General features: G+C 30.3%; 7 protein-coding genes across 7 annotated transcripts; 3 read left to right on the forward strand and 4 right to left on the reverse strand. All coding sequences in view use genetic code 12, as the record gives it.

Annotated features, from left to right (window-relative positions):
- Positions 1 to 99: 99 nt before the first annotated feature.
- On the forward strand, positions 100 to 1620 carry SIK1 (snoRNP complex protein; the record flags this gene model as incomplete). Its single annotated transcript, XM_002546342.1, has 1 exon — positions 100 to 1620. One exon carries the CDS (start codon positions 100 to 102, stop codon positions 1618 to 1620), a length of 1521 nt encoding a protein of 506 aa, XP_002546388.1.
- Positions 1621 to 1817: 197 nt separating this feature from the next.
- CTRG_05867 (uncharacterized protein) lies at positions 1818 to 2645 on the reverse strand (the record flags this gene model as incomplete). Its single annotated transcript, XM_002546343.1, has 1 exon — positions 1818 to 2645. The coding sequence occupies one exon, from the start codon at positions 2643 to 2645 to the stop codon at positions 1818 to 1820; it is 828 nt and encodes a 275-aa protein (XP_002546389.1).
- A 270-nt stretch (positions 2646 to 2915) lies between these two features.
- On the reverse strand, positions 2916 to 4187 carry CTRG_05868 (uncharacterized protein; the record flags this gene model as incomplete). Its single annotated transcript, XM_002546344.1, has 1 exon — positions 2916 to 4187. The coding sequence occupies one exon, from the start codon at positions 4185 to 4187 to the stop codon at positions 2916 to 2918; it is 1272 nt and encodes a 423-aa protein (XP_002546390.1).
- A 499-nt stretch (positions 4188 to 4686) lies between these two features.
- BET2 (Rab geranylgeranyltransferase) lies at positions 4687 to 5646 on the reverse strand (the record flags this gene model as incomplete). Its single annotated transcript, XM_002546345.1, has 1 exon — positions 4687 to 5646. One exon carries the CDS (start codon positions 5644 to 5646, stop codon positions 4687 to 4689), a length of 960 nt encoding a protein of 319 aa, XP_002546391.1.
- Positions 5647 to 6267: 621 nt separating this feature from the next.
- On the forward strand, positions 6268 to 8574 carry CTRG_05870 (uncharacterized protein; the record flags this gene model as incomplete). The annotated part of the gene is made up of 1 exon (XM_002546346.1): positions 6268 to 8574. One exon carries the CDS (start codon positions 6268 to 6270, stop codon positions 8572 to 8574), a length of 2307 nt encoding a protein of 768 aa, XP_002546392.1.
- Positions 8575 to 8596: 22 nt separating this feature from the next.
- On the reverse strand, positions 8597 to 10432 carry DPB2 (DNA polymerase epsilon noncatalytic subunit; the record flags this gene model as incomplete). The annotated part of the gene is made up of 1 exon (XM_002546347.1): positions 8597 to 10432. The coding sequence occupies one exon, from the start codon at positions 10430 to 10432 to the stop codon at positions 8597 to 8599; it is 1836 nt and encodes a 611-aa protein (XP_002546393.1).
- A 2021-nt stretch (positions 10433 to 12453) lies between these two features.
- On the forward strand, positions 12454 to 14178 carry CTRG_05872 (uncharacterized protein; the record flags this gene model as incomplete). Its single annotated transcript, XM_002546348.1, has 1 exon — positions 12454 to 14178. One exon carries the CDS (start codon positions 12454 to 12456, stop codon positions 14176 to 14178), a length of 1725 nt encoding a protein of 574 aa, XP_002546394.1.
- Positions 14179 to 19996: the final 5818 nt, after the last annotated feature.

Below are 19996 nucleotides of genomic sequence, written 5' to 3' on the forward strand. Positions count from 1 at the left end.
AGAAGGAGAAAAAAATTTCATTCCCTTCTAAACAATCGTCTTAATCCTTTCTCTTTTTTTCCACTTTTTTGTCTAATAACCGACTTCTATCAGAACAACATGGCTGGATTAGACTATCTCCTTTTTGAAGAAGCCACTGGATATGGTATTTTCAAAGTTTTGATTCAACAAGATGACATTGCTTCAAGACTGAAAGAAGTTCAAGAAGCTGCCAATGATTTATCTAAATTTTCTAAAATGGTTGAATTAGTTTCATTTGCTCCATTTAAAGGAGCTGCTCAAGCTTTAGAAAATGCTAATGATATTTCAGAAGGTTTAGTTTCTCCTTATTTACAATCTGTTTTAGAATTAAATTTACCTAAATCATCATCAAAAAATAGAATTGCTTTGGGTGTAAGTGATAAAAATTTGGGTCCATCAATTAAAGAAATTTTCCCAAATGTTGATGTTTTATCTAATGAAATTGTTCAAGATTTTTTGAGAGGCATTAGAGTTCATGGTGCTAAATTATTTAAAGATTTACAAGAAGGTGATATTGAAAGAGCTCAATTAGGTTTGGGTCATGCTTTCTCTAGAGCTAAAGTTAAGTTTTCTGTTCAAAAAAATGATAATCATATCATTCAAGCCATTGCTTTATTGGATCAATTAGATAAAGATATCAATACTTTTGCTATGAGAGTTAAGGAATGGTATGGATGGCATTTCCCAGAATTGGCCAAGATTGTTCCAGATAACTATAGTTTTGCTAAATTGGCCTTGTTTATTAAAGATAAAGCTTCTTTAACTGATGATTCATTACATGATGTTGCTGCTATCTTGAATGATGATTCTGGTGTTGCTCAAAGAGTTATTGACAATGCTAAAATTTCTATGGGTCAAGATATTAGTGAACAAGATATGGATAATGTTATAACTTTTGCTCAAAGAGTTGTGAATCTTTTTGAATACAGACAACAATTATACAAATATCTTACTGATAAGATGCATACTGTTGCTCCAAATTTGTCTACTTTAATTGGTGAAGTTGTTGGTGCTAGATTGATTTCCCACGCTGGTTCTTTAACCAACTTGTCTAAACAAGCTGCCTCTACTGTCCAAATTTTGGGTGCTGAAAAGGCTTTGTTCAGAGCTTTGAAAACTAAAGGTAACACTCCTAAATATGGTTTAATTTATCATTCTTCATTCATTGGTAAAGCAAGTGCTAAGAACAAAGGTAGAATTTCAAGATACTTGGCTAACAAATGTTCTATTGCTTCAAGAATTGATAACTATTCTGATGAACCAACCACTGCTTTTGGTGAAGTTTTGAAGAAACAAGTTGAAGACAGATTAAAATTCTACGATACTGGTTCTGCTCCAATGAAGAATGCTGATGCCATTAAAGCTGCTTTGGCTTTGACTGGTAAAGATGCCGTTTCTGAAGATGTCGACATGGATGATGATGAAGAAGAAGAAGTAGAGGAAAAGAAAGAAAAGAAAGACAAGAAAGAAAAGAAGGAAAAGAAAGACAAGAAGGAGAAGAAAGACAAGAAAGACAAGAAAGAAAAGAAAGATAAGAAGAGAAAATCAGATGATGGTGAAGAAACTCCAAAGAAAAAGAAAAAGAAGTCTAAGGATTAGATTAGAATTTCAATTTAGTCTTATTTTTTTTATCTATATATAAAACATTGTGTACATTATAATATATTTCCAGAGAAAACACGAAAACTACGTTAAAATTCAATTTGCAATTTTCACCATGTATTTAGATATTTAAGCATAAAAGTTAATAGAGTTAAACATAAAGAGACAACAACTCCTACCAATTTGCCTTACAATCATTTATTATCGGGTTTATCTTTTTCTTTCAGATTATCGCCACCTCTTGACATCATATTACCAACAATTTTAAAAGTTCTTGAAATTTCACTAGCATGACCTTCATTAGGAATTTTTTTACTATTTGGGAAATGATTTTCAACAAATTGTTCTAAAGTTTGATTAAATGGACCAATTAATGGATCAGCTTGACTGGAAATGATACCTTTACCTTCAGAGTCATATACTTTATTTTGAAACTCCTCTTTAACCGTTCCCAATGCACTCTTTGTCGGCTCGACAAAATTCTTGTTGACGGAATCATTAACTGTAACAATCCCTTTTTGAACACTTTCAACAGTACTACTAACTGGTTTTGTAATGGGATCGGTAATATCTTGAATTTCAGTTGTTTGTAAACTTGGAAACCATTTGTCTACTTCGTCAAGTATTCTATTTGTAAAATTATCACTTTTACCAACTACATATTTCATAGGTTGATAACTTCTAGCAAAAGAAAATGAATTACCCATAAGTGAAAATACACTTTTACTTAATGGAATTAATTCAATGGCGTTTTTGGTTGATGTTAATACTGGATATTGTCTTAAATGATGTAAAGTAAGTAATTCATCACTAGTGAGCTCTTGTGTTTGTTGAGGTATATTATTACTACTTGGTCCTTCAATTGGAGATGATGGATTATTATTGTTGTTAGTTGTAGTTGTTATAGTAGGAGATTGATTTGGTTTATTGTTAGCAGAAGACATTAGTGAACTTAAAATATCTAGCACGGTAAGGAAGCAAACTAATATAAGAAAAGAAAGAAGTTCACGAGTTGAACTCATGAAATCTTTTTCCCAAAAGAAAATTATTCAATTAGCATATTTAAGTTTATGTCAAGATTATATATATTCTAGGTTTTGTCATTACTTTTTTTTTGCTGCGAAAAATTACAAAAAAATACAAAAATATAAACAAACGGGCAAATTCAGTTTACTATCAATTTTTCCATTAATATATTAAGAAAGAGAATATATATATATAAAAACTATACTATTTCTATAGAGGTAATTTTTCTTTTAAAAAAATAGCATCACACATTGATACACAAAAATTTATTGTTGGAAATCGTCGTCTTCGTCTTTTGGTTCTCTTTGATTTTCATCATCACCATAATAACCATGTTGGTTTCCCATCAAATCAATTGGATCAATGGGGTTAGGTTGATAAGACGGTTGCAAATACATACCAAGTGGTTCTGGTGGTTCATTGAACATCAGAGTAAAATCAGTATGCTCAGCATGAGCAACATGATCAACATGATCAACATGTTCAACAGGTGTACCTAATGATGAATGAGATCCATCACCTGAATCTCGTAAAGTTAAATTTGCATCGTAATCATGTGGATTTGTATCTGTTGGTTGAACAACTGTTGAACTTGATGCAACTCGTAAATCAGTTTCTAATCTTGACATTGCTGGAATACTTATTGTTCTTTTTATTGTTCTTTGTTTTCTAACTTTTTTAAGATTAGGTGGTTGTAGTTGTCTAGTTAAAGTAAGTTCTCTTGGATGTGAAGTTGGTACTATAGCTCCTATTTTGAAAATTCTATTGTTTGTATCCTTTTCGTCAATTCTACTTTGCAATATTCCTTCTGGATCATGATATCTCATATCACTAACAATCAAATTAACCACATTCCGAGTTTTTAGTAAACCTTTTTCAAGCATAGAAGCAGTTTCTTGTAATCTCTCCGTATCAAGACCATTCTCCAGAATTATCCTTTCAAAATGACAAATATATAAAATCTCATGAATTATAGCTTCAGTATGTTGAATTTTATGTCTAATTGAGTTCACATTAACATTTTCTAATTGAAATTTAGGATCTCGTACCACATTAATCAATACTTGAATTCTTTCATCTTTTTTCAAATGATCAGGTTCGGTATGAACAACATTAGGGGGCCACCATTCTGGTTTAATATCTTTTCTAGTATATGGGAAATATTTTTGTTTATCAGGTTGAAGGATTTTTATCCAAGATTTCGCAATATCTTTACAAACATTTTGATTTAATGAATTAAATAAATCTCTTAATTGACAAGCAACTTCATCATTATTAATACTAGGATTGAAAGATTTATACAATTTAATAGTTTTAAAGTGATTCAATACCGGCCGAATATTTGTTATTGATCTTTCTAAAATAATTCTAATATCAGTAGTTTCTGATTTGGTGAAATGATTTGAGAAATGAAAACTAAAATCAGTAGTTGGTGAAATACCTTGAGTAATTAACATAAACTTAATGAATTTCTCTTCAGATATCTGATGAAGCAGTTGAACTATTCCATTGATTTCCGGAACTATAAAATCCGCCATATTTGAGTTTTATGGTTTAATTATTTAATTAACTAATGTAATTGAATAGTAATAATAATAATAATAATAATAATAATAATAATTATAATTATTATAATTTAGACAATAGTTTTGTAACACAGGGTTAATCACTTCGTTATTTATACTTATAAGAATGTCATATACTTCTTAATCTTGTGTCAGGTTTAATGCAAAAGTTATGTGGCTGTCCATTTTGTTTCATGTTTAATGATAACACTACATTTCGAAACCTTGGTCCGGAGAGATGGTAATCAAGTAGAGAGGGTCCATTTTCTTGTTAATTAATGTTTCAGAGTTGATTCGTAATAAACTCTGACCCGAAAAAGACGACAAGTCAAAATATTGATACTGAGAAAACGTGACAGTATAACCGATACTGTATTTGCCCAATTAGGCAGGTCTGCCACAGCCGCATTAATCGTATGTTTGACTTTTATTTTCTTTTCTTTATCGTTTGATCAATTAATAAAACTTCAAACTATACAATTCCTATAGGCATACAATAGATTGGATCAATTTGTTTGAAATTATACTTTTTGTGGTTAATTAATGATAAAGCAGTGATGGCAAAACATGTGTGGTATACATCGGTTTGATTATCTGGTCGATCACTAAATCCACCATTTTCTAAATCTTGACAACTTAAAATAAACTTCTCTAACTTGTCTAAGTCAACCTTATCTTTGTTATCTAACATATCTAAACTTGAAAGTACCCACCAACTATAACACACATCCGGTAATTTTTCTGGTCTACCATTGAAGCCACCTGTATCAGTTTGTCTTTCAATCAACCATTCAACAAGTTTAGATTTATCTTTAGCATTAATCAAATCCAAATTTTTCGTAATAGCTAATGTTCCAATACATGTGAATGCTTGAGCTCCATGACTTTCAGCACCTGGAACTAATCCAAATCCTCCATCAAAATTGAAACACTTAAGAATGAACTGACTTGCTGAGTCTCCAATCTCTTTAGTTAATGAACCCAATAAATATAATGAATAAACAGCAGTATACACAAATCTTGTATCTACTTCTCCGTATTTATCTCCTTGGAAACTACCATTAGGTAATTGTAAACCAGTAATGAATTTAATCAATTTGTCCTTCTTTTCAATTGGTAATATATTGGATAATTTTGGATCATATATAGATAATATTTGTAAAGCAGATAAAGTAGATAACATATGTGCATCATGTTTAGGAAATGATCCAAAAGCTCCTGATTTTTCATCCCAACATGAAAATACATAATCAATTACTTCTGATTTTGGTAATACTTCTAATTCATTCATGGTTATTAATGCAGTAATTCCCCAATATAATCCATTCATTCGTAAATGCTCACTTAACCAATATTCAAATGATCTATGTGATTCTTGTTCAGTAATGAAATTGACATGTTTGGATTTGACAAATGGGATAGATTCGGACATGATTGATGTGTGAGTTGAGATGATCTCTGTGTGTTGTAGGTATTCATTTTTGTTAGAATTTTTTTTTTCTTCCTTCGATCATTTGTGTTGAACTCAACTTGGTCGGCTGCAAACCAACAAGATATATACATACCAGAGTTAGATGAATATACAATTATATTGATGAATAGGAAATATGAATGGATATAACTAGAAGGAAATAGGACCAACAGATTCATGTGAATTGCTGATCTGTTTCGTTGTAGTATTCTCGGTGGAAGTACGAGACTTGTAAGGTAAACTTGCAACAATTCCTCATCCCTGGGCAAATATCATCTACATCTTATCTTACAATCTACACAATACATGTATTTTTGATCCTTTCTGACCACATTATTGTCTTTATCTATCACGTGATTCGAGTCATTCCTAACCACAGTACACGTCTTCATCGTTTTTAATTGTAATCAAGGGGCTAGCACGCGTTTAAAGATGTAATTGTCAATTTTCTTTTTTTTTTTTACTTTTTTTTTTTCTCTCATCTGTATCTCTTTACAGATAATCAATCTATCCAATATCCCAAACCAAAAATGACAGAGTGGAAAGATTTACCGTTTGAGATCCGTCAAAAGATCTTTGATTATGTTCCTAATGGTATTGAAAGAAATTCCAGAACTTAGGGAATTATCATATCATTCACTTTACTACACTTTACGTATTGGAGAGTTCTTTAATGGTTCAACAATTCATATTTCTTATGATACTTTACTTCATGATAAAGAACAAATTCCTGTTTTGAAAAATGTTTCTGAATATTTTGATTTATTAAAAGATCATCCTGAAGTTAAACCTAAAAAGATCATATTTGATAATCCTTTTACTGCTTCATTTTTGACTATGAAATTTCCAGATTCTGTTAAAGATGTTGACATTGAGATCAATATAAATGGTCAAGGAAGAAGTCTGAAAACCATGTTTATGTTTTGTAATTTGGTCGAACAAAAGCCTGTCCCCGTGAAATCTTATGTTTATAATAATATAGGTTGTATTCCACCGAAAATTGCTCTTCCATTATATGAAGGATTAGAAGAAGTCACTGTTCCAGCAACTCTGGAGTTTGAAATGTTTAATCCGGAAAAGATTGTCGGATATCCAGTGATTGGATTTGCAAAAGCAATTTTCCCAAATTTGAAATCACTTTCATTTATGAGACGTATTTCTCCCACGGAAGTTAATCGTTTCCCAAAGCAATTAAAGAAATTATCTTGTCATATATGGATATCTAATGACCCAATTGCTAAGGATATTATTTTACCTCCACATCGTCGTTCAGTGAATAAAAATCAAGATAAGAAGAAGCAATTGCTTGATGTCAAATTCCCTGAGAATTTACAAGAGTTGGAAATTCTTGCTGACGATGACAATCCTCTGGCAGAATCCATCATTGACATTTCCAATTTATCTAAACTTAGAAAATTCAAAATTAGTAGTCCTTTACAAGCAAAAGGTCATTGTACTTTAAAACTTCCATCTGGATTGAAAGAATTGTATTGTGAATCTGGTACTTTTATGGCTGATACATTGGATGTCATGTGTCCTAATTTGCAAATATTGGAAATCGATGAAAATGATATTAAATTTGAGCAACTTGCAGATATTGTCAGACATTTACCATCATATTTGGGCTGTTTGAAAATTCCATTAAAAGCTTTTAAAATGTTAGATAACAAGGCCACTGCGAAGAACCAAGACACCGATAACAGAGGAATGCTTGGTAAAGCAATTTCGGGTGTTTCAAGTTATGTATTTGGCTCACCTGGTACTACTACTGAACCTACAAGCGACGTCCAATGGAAATTACCTGAAGGATTAAGAGAGCTTGAAATTGTCGGGAATGGTGAATCTAATGAAAATACTGTTCTTGATTTTGAATTGAATAAATTGACTAATTTGGATAAATTAACCATTTCTAAAGGTAAAAAGTTGAAAATTATTGGAGATTTCCCAGAAAATCTTACTGAATTATCACTTGGAGATGTTGATTCCAGTAATTTGAGTAAAGTTTACAAGCTTAGTAAATTACACGACCTTCAAGTTGAAGGACCAATTGGTACTGATGATTTCAACATTGATCTTCCTGATTCGTTGATTATTTTGATGTTGTTCAATTGTAAATTGAAACAAGTTCACGTTACTGCACCAAATGTTCGTAATTTGGTTACTTTTGGTAATAATTTCTCCGATATGAATTCAAAAACATTTGTTGTTCCTGATTCAATTAAAAAATTGTGGTTAACACAATCAGGTATAACAAAAATTTCTATTGAATTACCACCTAATTTAGAAAAGATGAGTTTGTCAGCAAACGATATTTATTATGTCGATAATTTACCAAAAAATTTAAGACAGTTGGATTTAATACTGACAGGATTAGGCAGTAATAACAAAGCATCTAATTTCCCAGAAGGTTTAGAAAAACTTGATATTTCAGGTAACGCAATTGATGGGGAATGGTTGAAACGTCTGAATATTAAACAATTACCAAATTTAAAAGATTTAAGTATAAGAGATAATCAAGCAATTCTGCTCGATCCAAGAGACTTGCCACCTTCATTAGCGGTATTGGATATCAATGGGGGATTTTATGCATCTATTGAATCTGATTTTAAATGTTTACCAAATCTTGAACAAGTTGATTTCACCGCTAATCATGTTAATTCATACTTTGAGCTGTTTGCAGATTCTAAAAAAGAAATCTTTGGTGATAAAATCAATTTCGTAAGTGTTAGAGATCCTGGTATTTCCAAGAAAACAGTCATTGCATTAATGAATGAATTAAATCCTAAAAAAGGATATGTTGATGTACCACAGAGATTACTTGATACTATGGAAATGAGAACTAGTATTCTCAGAGTTGGTTCACTTGGTAAAAATGGTCCATTTGATTAGAATGAAAATCTAGGTCATGTATTTAAATTTCTTTGAATATACAATTTTTAGTAGCGGGATAATATTCCATATAATTAAATTGATTATTATCTTGATTTGAAGCAATATTAACCACTTTACAACCATTATAAGTAACATCAAATTGAGGGAAACTTTCATCATGTAAAACAACCATATTTGGAGCAGGTTCAAGTCTAAAACAATGATCATATTGTAAATTAACCATATTTAAACCATTATTAATACCAAGATATCCTTGATCAAGTAAAGTTTTAACCAATTTTCTAGCTTGTTTAGTTTTACTACTCAATATCTGATCTTTATTAATATCTTCAATAGTACCGAAATTTAAATCATTTTTTCTTAATTTCAGCATGAATTGATCTTTAATAATAATTACTTCTTGACTTAAATAAGCTAAAGTTGTTGGATTTGATGATATTGAAGTATTTGGATATTTCACTTTTTGAGCAAAATTAATTGAATCAAGTGATATTGTTCCATTCAGAATTAAATCTCCTGTTAATAAAACAATTTTCAGTTTAGTAAAAATATTTGGATATAATTTATCAAAATTTTGTTTATGAAATTCTTTCCCTATAGTCAGGGAAATTGTTGTACTGGTGGTGGTGGTGGTGGTGTTTGTAAAAACTATTGCAATTGGGGAATGGTCATCTGATTCGATTATAGAATTTTCAATTTTATTGAAAAATTTATTTAATTTATCAATTATTGAAATATTTCCTGATACAAATATGATTTTTTGAAATGGGAATTTTGATTCTTTTTCAATTAATAATTTTCTATATTTTTTAGAAATTTTAATTGATTTTTCACCAGTTAATGTTGAAAATTGTTTATGAATACCTAAGAAATCCAAATTTCCATAATAATCCAATGATTTATCTCTTCTTTCACTTGGTGGATGACCAATATTACTAACATAGAAACAACCACCCATATAATTTGAATCTTGATTTGATGTTGAACTTCCACTTGCAGAATAAATACCTTCAACTAAGAAATACATCCCTAAACAATGGAAACATCCCAGGGATTTAAACGTTTGATTTAAATTTAACTCAATATAATCAGTTTCATCTTCTAATATAAACTCTCCATTATTATTTTTACAAAGTAACCCAAATAATAAAAATTTTTGTCCATCTCTACCTAACATATTTTTAATTAATGATATTTCATGACTTTGTTTAATTCCCGATTTAATTGAATTTAAAGCTGATATACTCATAGCTGAAGTTTTTTGGAAATTTTCATTACGAGACAATCTATCTCGAATTAAACTATATCTATTATAATAAGAATTGACCTTAGCCGGTAAACTATCTTGTAATTTTGACAACAATGAATTATCCGATTGATATATAATATCAAATTGTTTTCTTGATGGATCAAACACACTTTTTGGTTGATTTTTAGCTGATATAACTTTAAAATAATCTCTCCAATCAATATCATCATCATTAAGAAGTTCTTCCTCTGGTGCATCCTCACCATCATCAACAGTATCAACAATAGTATCCGTACGATGAGCTTTAGAACCCCCATCTAATTCATTATCTTTCTTTGAATTCAATTCTTTAATAATTTGTTTCAATCCATTGGAATCAATAAATAATCCTCGATCTTCTATCTTCCAAATTTTAGCAATTTCTTCAAGATATTGTTGTGATCTTATACTTTTCCAATCAGTTCCAAATTTATAACTTATAACTTCAGTCAATACTCCTAATGCTTCAGTATTGATATTTAGTCCATGTTTTTTAGAAAATATTCTAAATGCTATAGGTCGAAGATTAGCCGGTCTAAGTTTAATAGGTAATGATCCTGTTTCCATCGTTGATTATTGTTGATGGTCTGATGAACTATACTTAGGAAAAAGAATTATAAAAAAAAATTTCAAGACGCGTTTTTCTTTTATTTTTCCTTTTTGAAATTGGTGATTGTGCGGCGTAACGTAATGCTGCCATGTGCGTAATCAAACGTGATAATAAATCACGTGATACTTACACGCATTGATTGTGTTTTTTTTTGTAAAGGATGTAACATCAAATATTCTAATTTGTTTTTTAACCGCTAGACAAGAAAAAAAATGTGCCTAGATTTGCCCAATAGTAGGAACGGTCAAACACCGGACATACGGCCACAATCCCATTACATAACTAAAAATGTTAAGAACCTGCCAAGTAAAGATTTTTGCTATGTCCAAGAGTTATGAAGTCAATACAAACAAGTTATGTTTCCAAAATGACTGAAAGTCATCCCAAAATGATTCAATTACAATATTTGACTAGAGTCAATCTTTGACTAGAGTCAATCTTTGGGTTAGGCCAACAGTGAATAACTTCCCAAAATTTCAAAACCAAAATGAAAGACGCAAAAATAAAGAGGAAAGGAATTTTCATTGGAGGGAAAGATAAACGCAAAATCAAAAAGTAAATTGTCACAAATCTGACGTAATTTGCTCTCCCTCCTCCGTTCCGCCCACCATGCAAAATTTTGCTACAAAGTGTGCATAAATGCTATTGGATAGATCGCTCAAAAGCTCACAATCAAATTTCCGCTAAGATAAACACGGTGGTAATTAATATGCAAATAGATAAGACAACTCCGTAAGAACCAATATCACACAGACATCCAATAAGAAAGATTATTAGGCCAGTTAGTTCATAAAATTTTTTCATTCTCCCCCATCTCATCTCTCCACCCCCCCCCCTCGGAGTAATGAAACTTCCGACTCGGAAAAAAATTTTTTTTTTCTTCAACGGAATAATAATAATAATAATCAAAGACTTCTCTCTGTCTCTTTAACCAGTGGTTTTCTCATCAGTTACTGATTGATATGCCCCACCTTTAAATATTAGTTCATGTTGTGGGGGAAAAGTCTAAGGGTATTTGTTGCAACTATTGCCACTTTGTACATTGTTGTTACAAATCGCCTTACTTATTTGCCTTGGTTCTTACCAACTCAAATACTAGACTAACGGCGTTTGTATCAAATTAGTCAGAATATTTTATGAAGTTATAACGCAAGCGAAACGAATCATACATTCAAAATGCCTAATTTTTTTTTTTCCTTTCTTTTTCATAAGGTTACAACTAGCGGCAAAAATAGGTTTAATTTCAAAATGAGTTAACGCAAGAGATAAATTACACAAAGCGTTTGGATATTTCATTTGCTACTGAAAATCCAAGCAAATCGTCCCCCCCCCCCTTGAAGTATATTGTATTAACTCCGGTTAGGTGTTTAAGGATCAGGTTCATAGACAACACCATTTAGTACTAACCATAAGGCAAAAGAGTGTTCAAGATACTGACTGAAGAACTACTTAGAGTATTCCACCCTTCCACGGCAATGCCTTCTTCTTCTTCGACGAAGTCAGATTTATGTTTCTTTTTTTTAACTTCTGACTAGTCTTTGTGCTACCACTCATCTATATACCGGAGATGCATGAAAAGTGCAAAAACAAGAGGCATTTCATATGAGTGGTTCCTTGGTACAATTCGGAGCATTATTTTTTTGTTGAAAATTTCGGAGGTGTAATAATTCTTAAATATTTGCAATCTGTTTTTATTGAAAATGTATATAAATACCTTTTGAATTTTCCCCAGATTTGATTATTCGATATAATTTTGTAATCCAAATTGTTTTGATTTTATTTTTTCTATTTTTTTGATATTTATCTTTAACTATTCTATTCAATTCATTATTCAATTTTGTCCTTTCCCTTTTTTTTTTAGTATAACTTTTTTGCATTCATTTACATTTTCAAAGAAATCTTGAAAAGAAAACCAATATAATTACAATCCTTCTTTCATTTTTTTATTATATTTTATTTTTAATTTATTTATACCAATATGTCAGTTGAAAAAGTCCCAGTAAATAACAAAGTTGAGACGATTAATCTGGATGAATTATTCACAACAGGTAGTATATCATCATCTACATCCAACACTTCTTCTACTAGACCAAGAGGACTTGTATCAAATTTCATTGATTCATTCAAAAGAGCCTCGGGAAAAACTTCATCAGATGGTAAAATTCAAAGTATATCAAAAACAGAATTACGTATTATGTCATTATCTACAGGATTAGGTACTGGGTTATTAGTTGCTTCAGGTAGTAAATTACGTCAAGCTGGTCCATTAGGTATGTTGATTGCCTTTTTTTGTACTGGTATTATTATGTTAACACCAACAATTAATTCAGTTAGTGAATTGGCAATTGCATATCCTGGATTACCTGGTGGTTTCCAATCATATTATGCTAAATTTGTTGATGAGAGTTTGGGTTTTGCCCTTGGTTGGAATTATGGAGTTCAATGGATGTGTGTTTTAGCTTTAGAATTGGTTACCGCGGCCATGACTATTGAATTTTGGACAACTTCTATTAATCCTGATGTATTTGTTATGATTTTTTTCATTATTGTTACTTTAATTAATTTAGGTGGTGCTAAAGTTTATGCCGTTGCTGAATCTATATTTAATTGTTGTAAAATTTTATTTTTAGTTGGGTTTGTTATATTTGGTATTATTATTGATGTTGGTGGTGGTCCAAAAGGTTTTATTGGTGGTAGATATTATCATGATCCTGGTCCTTTTACTTCATTTAAAGGTTTGGCTTCAGTTTTTGTTACTTCGCTGTTTGCTCTTGGTGGTTCTGAATTTATTGCTCTTGCCGCTAGTGAAACCGCAAATCCAAGATCATCAATTAGAGCCGCATCTAAAATGGTTTATTTTAAAGTTATTGTTCTTTTCCTTGGATCGTTGGCATTAGTTGGATTATTGGTTAGTAGAGAAAATCCAAGATTAATGGGTAGTGGTGGTGGAGGTTCTCATGCCTCACCATATGTCTTGGCTGCTGAATTGAATGGTATCAGAGTTCTTCCACATATTATTAATGCTGTTATTTTAATTTCTGTTACTTCGGTTGCCACGGCAGCAATGTATAGTTCCCCAAGATTGATTCAATCAATGGCTGAACAAGGTTTGGGACCAAAATGGTTGGATTATATTGATAAAAAAGGTAGACCAACCAGAGCATGGTTTATTTCTATATTGGCAGGGTTATTTGGATTTATTGCTGCTTATGAAAAACAAGAGACTGTATTTACTTGGTTGTTGTCAATTTCTGGTATTTCATTTATTATTTGTTGGTTATTTATTTGTGTTTGTCACGTTCGTTTTAGAGCTGCTTTAAAATTTAGAGGTATTTCATTAGACACTTTGGCATTTGTTTCTCCAACTGGACTTTGGGGTTCATATCTTTCAATTATTATTAATAGTTTGATTTTAGTTGCACAATTTTGGGTTTCACTTTGGCCATTAGGTGGAGATGGTAAACCTAATGCAAATTCATTTTTTGAAAATTATTTAGGTGCTCCAGTATTTTTGGTTTGTTATTTGGCTCATAAAATTTGGACAAAAAATTGGAAATTGTATAAAAAAGTTGAAGATATTGATGTTGATACCGATAGAGTCATTCACGATCCAGAAATTTTAGCTTTAGAAAGATTGGAAGAAAAGGAAAGATATCAAAAGGCGCCAATTTGGAAAAAGTTGTTGATTATATGTTTTGAATAAACTAACGGTGTATGTTGTAGATGATTATTATTATTATTATTATTTATAGGTTTGATTTTTTGTTCAATATAAAATAAAATTGACAATAGATGCGATTGAGTTTTGATGTACAACTATTGGTGTGGTCTAAATTTGTAACGATAGTCTACAGAATGACAGCATAATATAAAACAATGTGATATAAAAATATGTATATATATTATAAATGTATTGATATACTATTATGCTAGATCATCATATAAGTTAGTAAATTAATAGGTATAGAATACATAGCGCTTTATGTTGACGACATGCTCATAGGTGCCAATAAAACAACTCATTAACTAAAATGTTGGACAGAATTAAATAATTTATAAAAATGCCAATGTTTTTAATGAAATCGAATTCGATGAATTACTTGAATTAGAGAAGAAAAAGGAAAGAAAAAAAATTTTTTTTTTCTGTTCATGAATGTGGTTGATGGAGAATCGTTGGAATATTCATAGTCTTGCACTTTTTTCTTTTTATTTTTTGGGCAGTTTGTGATTCGTGCACGACCGCGTGATGTACACAATCTGATTTCAGTGGTCAATATGAGAGAAAACATTGCAAGGTAAAATGAAACCGAAATCACAACATGTAACTACAAAGTATGAATCAATAAATATGTGTATATATCTGGTTTGTATTAAAAAGTATGCAATATATTAGTAAGACAAATGTTAGTAGAAATCACTTTAACATGGCATTTTAATGTCTCTAAGTATAAGATTGTTCAAATGAATCATCTTTAAAGAAATTGTCTTACCTATTTTAACCATAGAAGGCAATATCAATTATTTTTGATACCTGTTCTCCCCACAAGAGACGCGCTTCATGGGTGGGTGTTATAAACCTCTTTTTGGATACCACCACAATTATTCGGTTTAGAAGTCAGTCTCCAACTCACCTTTTTCCTTTGAATGGTGTTAGAAGAAACATTAAAATGGGTAAACAATATATACATTAGATCTATGTGTTTTATCCCATTTTGGTGATGTATCAATGATGTTTTCAAATTGCAAAATTTATCTGCAAATGCGTAATACTCATATTAAGTAATGTACCTAAATCGAGATCGCAGTATGCGCTTAGAAGGATATGCGACTTTATGCACCGTTCACGTGTGGAATTTCACGTGACAACTTGTCGAATTTAAATGTATATGTCTAGAAGGTGGAATTAGGAGATTTAGATAAATTTGTCATTACCCAATAGTATCTTGATAACAAAATTTACACCTGGTCAACGACAGGAAAACTGCTTGGTCTAGTTTGATTTTGTGGTCAGTAATACCCAAGTTGTAGAATCATAATGGCCATAATACTACTTATATGACAAGTAATGCATCTGGTCTTTCATCTATGGTTAGAATGATTAAATCATACCACGATCTTTCGACATTCAAATGTATTTAATTTAAATGATTTCTGATAACTAAATTGTCAATTCTACAAATTACAAAGCCACATTATATATACCAAAATGTTGGGGTTTTCATTGTTGTTTGATTTTCTTATCTCTCTATATACACACCGCCTTTTTTTAATAACCAGGTTGCTCATATCAACCAAATTTATTATAGTTAGTTGTATAATATGTTACTAGTAAATGTACCTGGTAATAACAATAGATATGTAAAGAATACTAAAATTGGATATGAAATTCTCTAAACGTGCATATAAATTAAGTGTGTCATTGTTTTTAAAATGATGATGATAATGATGATGATGATGAGTGAATGATTAAGGGGGAGAGAGAAAAAAAGAGATTAAGTTGACGACCAAATTGAAGGCTGGTGAATGAACTGATCTAACGGAATGTTCGTTGGGTATTTTATAAATTTACATACCGATATGTTTTTTTAGCTGCAAATAAAATTTTACCCATCTGAAAAAGCAAGAAAAAAAAAAGGGGGTACGATATTAATTTAAAAGGGGGTTAAACAATAAGAAGAAAAAAAAAAAGGGGGCAAATTTTATACAAATGATATTGTATCACAAATTAATAGATTAGTTACTCATCGATGAGGTTAGATGAATTTAACAGTATCGATGAGTGAAATTAAAAGGGGGAGTGGTATAAAATTAATCGCCCAACTACGAGTATTACTTTGTCTTATGTAATACATAAAAAGTAAAAAAAAAATGTAGTATAACTTATTTGTTATTAGAAATTCAATATATTATTAATGTCTATTATTCATTCGTTGATAATAATAAATTTCAATTCTTTTTTTATCAAAACCACTGGACCATATTTATCATCTTAACAACTTACATTCTTCTTTTTATTATTATTATAATCCTACTTTTGTCAATTTATAATCGTAAAGTCAACTAAATTTTGACAAACCCACGTGATTTTTATCATTCTTCATGGATGTACCTTAACTTGACTTATTATTTTGTTTAACCCATGATACATGTAATATAAAGGAATGAAATGACGTGAATCATAACCCTTACATGTACTGCTTTTATTTTACTCTGCTTTGCTTTACTTTTTTTTTTAGTCAACTTTAGAAGAGTGATATTTAATTAATTCTAGAACCCCCTTGATTTAATGAATGTTCAACTGATATATAGAAGAAATTGTAATTCCGTATTGACGATGAATTTTATCTTATTACTTTGATAATCCAAAGTAATGAATAAACAAATATATAAAACAAAAACCCAGTTTACAAACCATTTATTCTTCTTATTATCGTTTCATCCAAGTTTGGTTTAATGATATTAAGCGATGTTGATGATGACGTGAAATCCATTCATACATGTTTTTTTTACACTACTTCATTATTCTTAAAGTGCAGTGAAAGAAGCTTAACCGAATAAGTATAAAGCACATTACTTTTTTTTTAGTAAAGAACCCTGTGATGAGAGACTTGGTGTTATTCTTGTGATTTTGATTCTGAATCTGTGTGTGTTTGTTGTCGTTTAGCTTGTTCGAGTAAATCCTGGTTTTGTAAGTAGTACTGCAAAATGTATAAGAACAACTTTAAAAAAAGGGGAGAAGGTGATATAATGCATCAACTAATACTAAATAATAATCAAAAATTGATTATCGATTTCATAACCTTTAGAATTCCAAATAATTATATACATTTTTTTAAAATCGAGTCTAGATTCGTATAAAACAAAAAGTACCTTACATTCTTTACCATAACGTTATATATCACATCAAAGAACAAATGGAGATTAGCCGACATCCAAACTATAACAATTAACTGACCTATGAATTGCTAAAAGTAAACGATTCTGGTATAAAACAACCGGTGCAGGACGACAATAAACAGCGGTAAGGAAGTAAACTGAAAAAGAAGTACATTTTCTTAAAATATAAATGTAAGAAGACAATACAGAATGATATGCAATGAGTTTATTCAGTAATTGACAATTGTATTATCAACTTATAGAGAATAAGAATGTATTTCCTTTTCCTTTTCCTTTTTGTTCTTTATTTTTTTTTTTTTTTTTTCTGTTTGCATAGAAATGGGATTATCATGTATGATCTAAATTTCATATAAAAGAAAAATTCTGAAACAAACTCAAAGTTGAAATTTAACACAAGAACTTCAATTGAAAGAGCGTTTTTTGGATTGATTTTACGGATGAAGGTCATTTAACCGAAATTTTATATGTAGGGGGTTAAAAAAATGAGGAGGTTTCTTCTGTCTCTTCTTTTTCTAAAATAAACATTCTTGTGGTATGTTTCTTGGTTAATTGATGATGTTGATGATGATGAGTTATGAAAACAAAAAAAAGCCAAAGAAAAGAAAAATTTTAGGGCTTGTTTCATGAATGAATTTTATTTACAGAACCGTACTTTGTATGAGAAACATTGATTGGATGGACTAATGTTGAAACAAAATTAGTTCAATTGACTAGTGTTGAAGCTAAATTAATTCAAGAGTGGATATGTTTCATATTAGCTTGTAATAGTTCCGCTGGTAGGTATTACTTCATGAAATAGTCATTCGTTATAGGACACCTAACATGTATTCCAATGGGTTTTAAAAATTTCTATGTTCTGTAAGGTGGGTGAAATAGACCGTAACAAAGATCGGCGATATTTCTATAATCAAAAATAATGTTTCATAATTGAGGTACCTAAGGCACACATACATTGTAAATAATAAATCACCCAGACTTTGTTCTAGCTCATCATTAATACTTCATACACAAATTTGTAGAATAATATTACATGTATAAAAAGATCATCATCAATAACTCATCATTGTACAATAATAAAGAAAGAAAAAAAAAACAAAGCATTCCAACAATAAACAAAGTAGGAAAAAGAATCTAGAACTGATATCAGAACACAATTCCATCATGATGATGTTGATGATGTTTGAACAATAAATCAAGCAGAAAAGAAGAAGAAGAAAAAAACGTATACTAAAGCACAGCAACTGAAGACTTAAACCTAATGGTCATTCTTCTTCGTGTTTGTTGAATAGAAGTATCATGAGTTAACTTATGTAATCTCCATTTCAACTATTGTCAAACCTTCCCCCGCCCAATGGAACTTCTCACCACCAAGAGGAATAGCAGAGTGAATGATCTATACGAACAATATGAAATTCCCATTGTATCTTTTGGCCCTGAAATCTAGATTTCAATTCCTGATACTAACACAAAACAAAGTGATTCATTCTTGTTCTTTTCTTTTGGTACTTATAATTATTCTTACCAAAAGGATTGTACTGATTATTATTATTATTATTATTGGTATTCAGAATATATATTGTGGCTAAAGCATGTAAGGGCGACTCTGTGATTATTATTTATGAAAATACACATTCATGTGTGGAATGGTCTAGATATCAATGATCTTCATCAGCAGTAAAAATCCGACACACATAGTACTATCTCACAAGGGAATTCAATATCCACTATCATTATCAATAACAATTTATCACAAAATAATAAGCCCACATTCAATTCAATAATTTATCATTCCCGTAAAGTAACATTAAGTTGTCATCTAGACCTTTCTTTTATTTCAAGTTTGAGTGGTATTATTGTCGATCAATGCAGGGATTTACATATACATAATATTTATACGTCTTTTGAATTAACTTTCACAAAACCATTAATGGTAGAATCGATTTACACCAGTCAGAAAAAAAAACATAAAAGTGTTGATGATAATAATAATAATAATAATCATCGATTTACATTGACTTGATAATCACCATTATCGATCCCGCCTTATTTATAAAACTGAGTTAAAATAGAAATCTAGAACTTATTATCGAAATTTAAACTCACACATAAATATATTGATTTGTTTTAAGAAAAAACATACAGAATATATAGTTATAAACTAATTTAATAAGAAATTTATAGAATGTCCACTTCCTTTAACACTCTTCCCACTAGTACCATTACTACTATTACTACTACTAGTTGTATGATTATTTCTAGTTATGTTTAAAGTTGAAGTATTTCCAGTTACACTAGAAATGATTCTTCTCCATCTAAATTGACAAGCATTTGGTGTTCTATCATGAAAAAATGTAGATATTTCTCTCCATCCTATCCTAATTTTTGAACCTCTTTTAATTCTCTTAATAATTTATCTTCTTTTGGTGACCAAGTTGTACTTTGTTTTGATTTTCTTCTAATATTTTGCGATGTAATTATATGTGGTGGAAGTAGATGGGGATGGTATGCTGTATGAAGTGTTTGGTTAACTTGTTGAAGTTGTTGATGTTGTTGATATCTAATTTGTTGATAATATGGATAATTGGTTTGTTGTTGTTGCTGCTGCTGTTGTTGTTGTATGATGT

Source organism: Candida tropicalis (assembly GCF_000006335.3).
Source record: "Candida tropicalis MYA-3404 genomic scaffold supercont3.10, whole genome shotgun sequence".
Taxonomy (NCBI): domain Eukaryota; kingdom Fungi; phylum Ascomycota; class Pichiomycetes; order Serinales; family Debaryomycetaceae; genus Candida; species Candida tropicalis.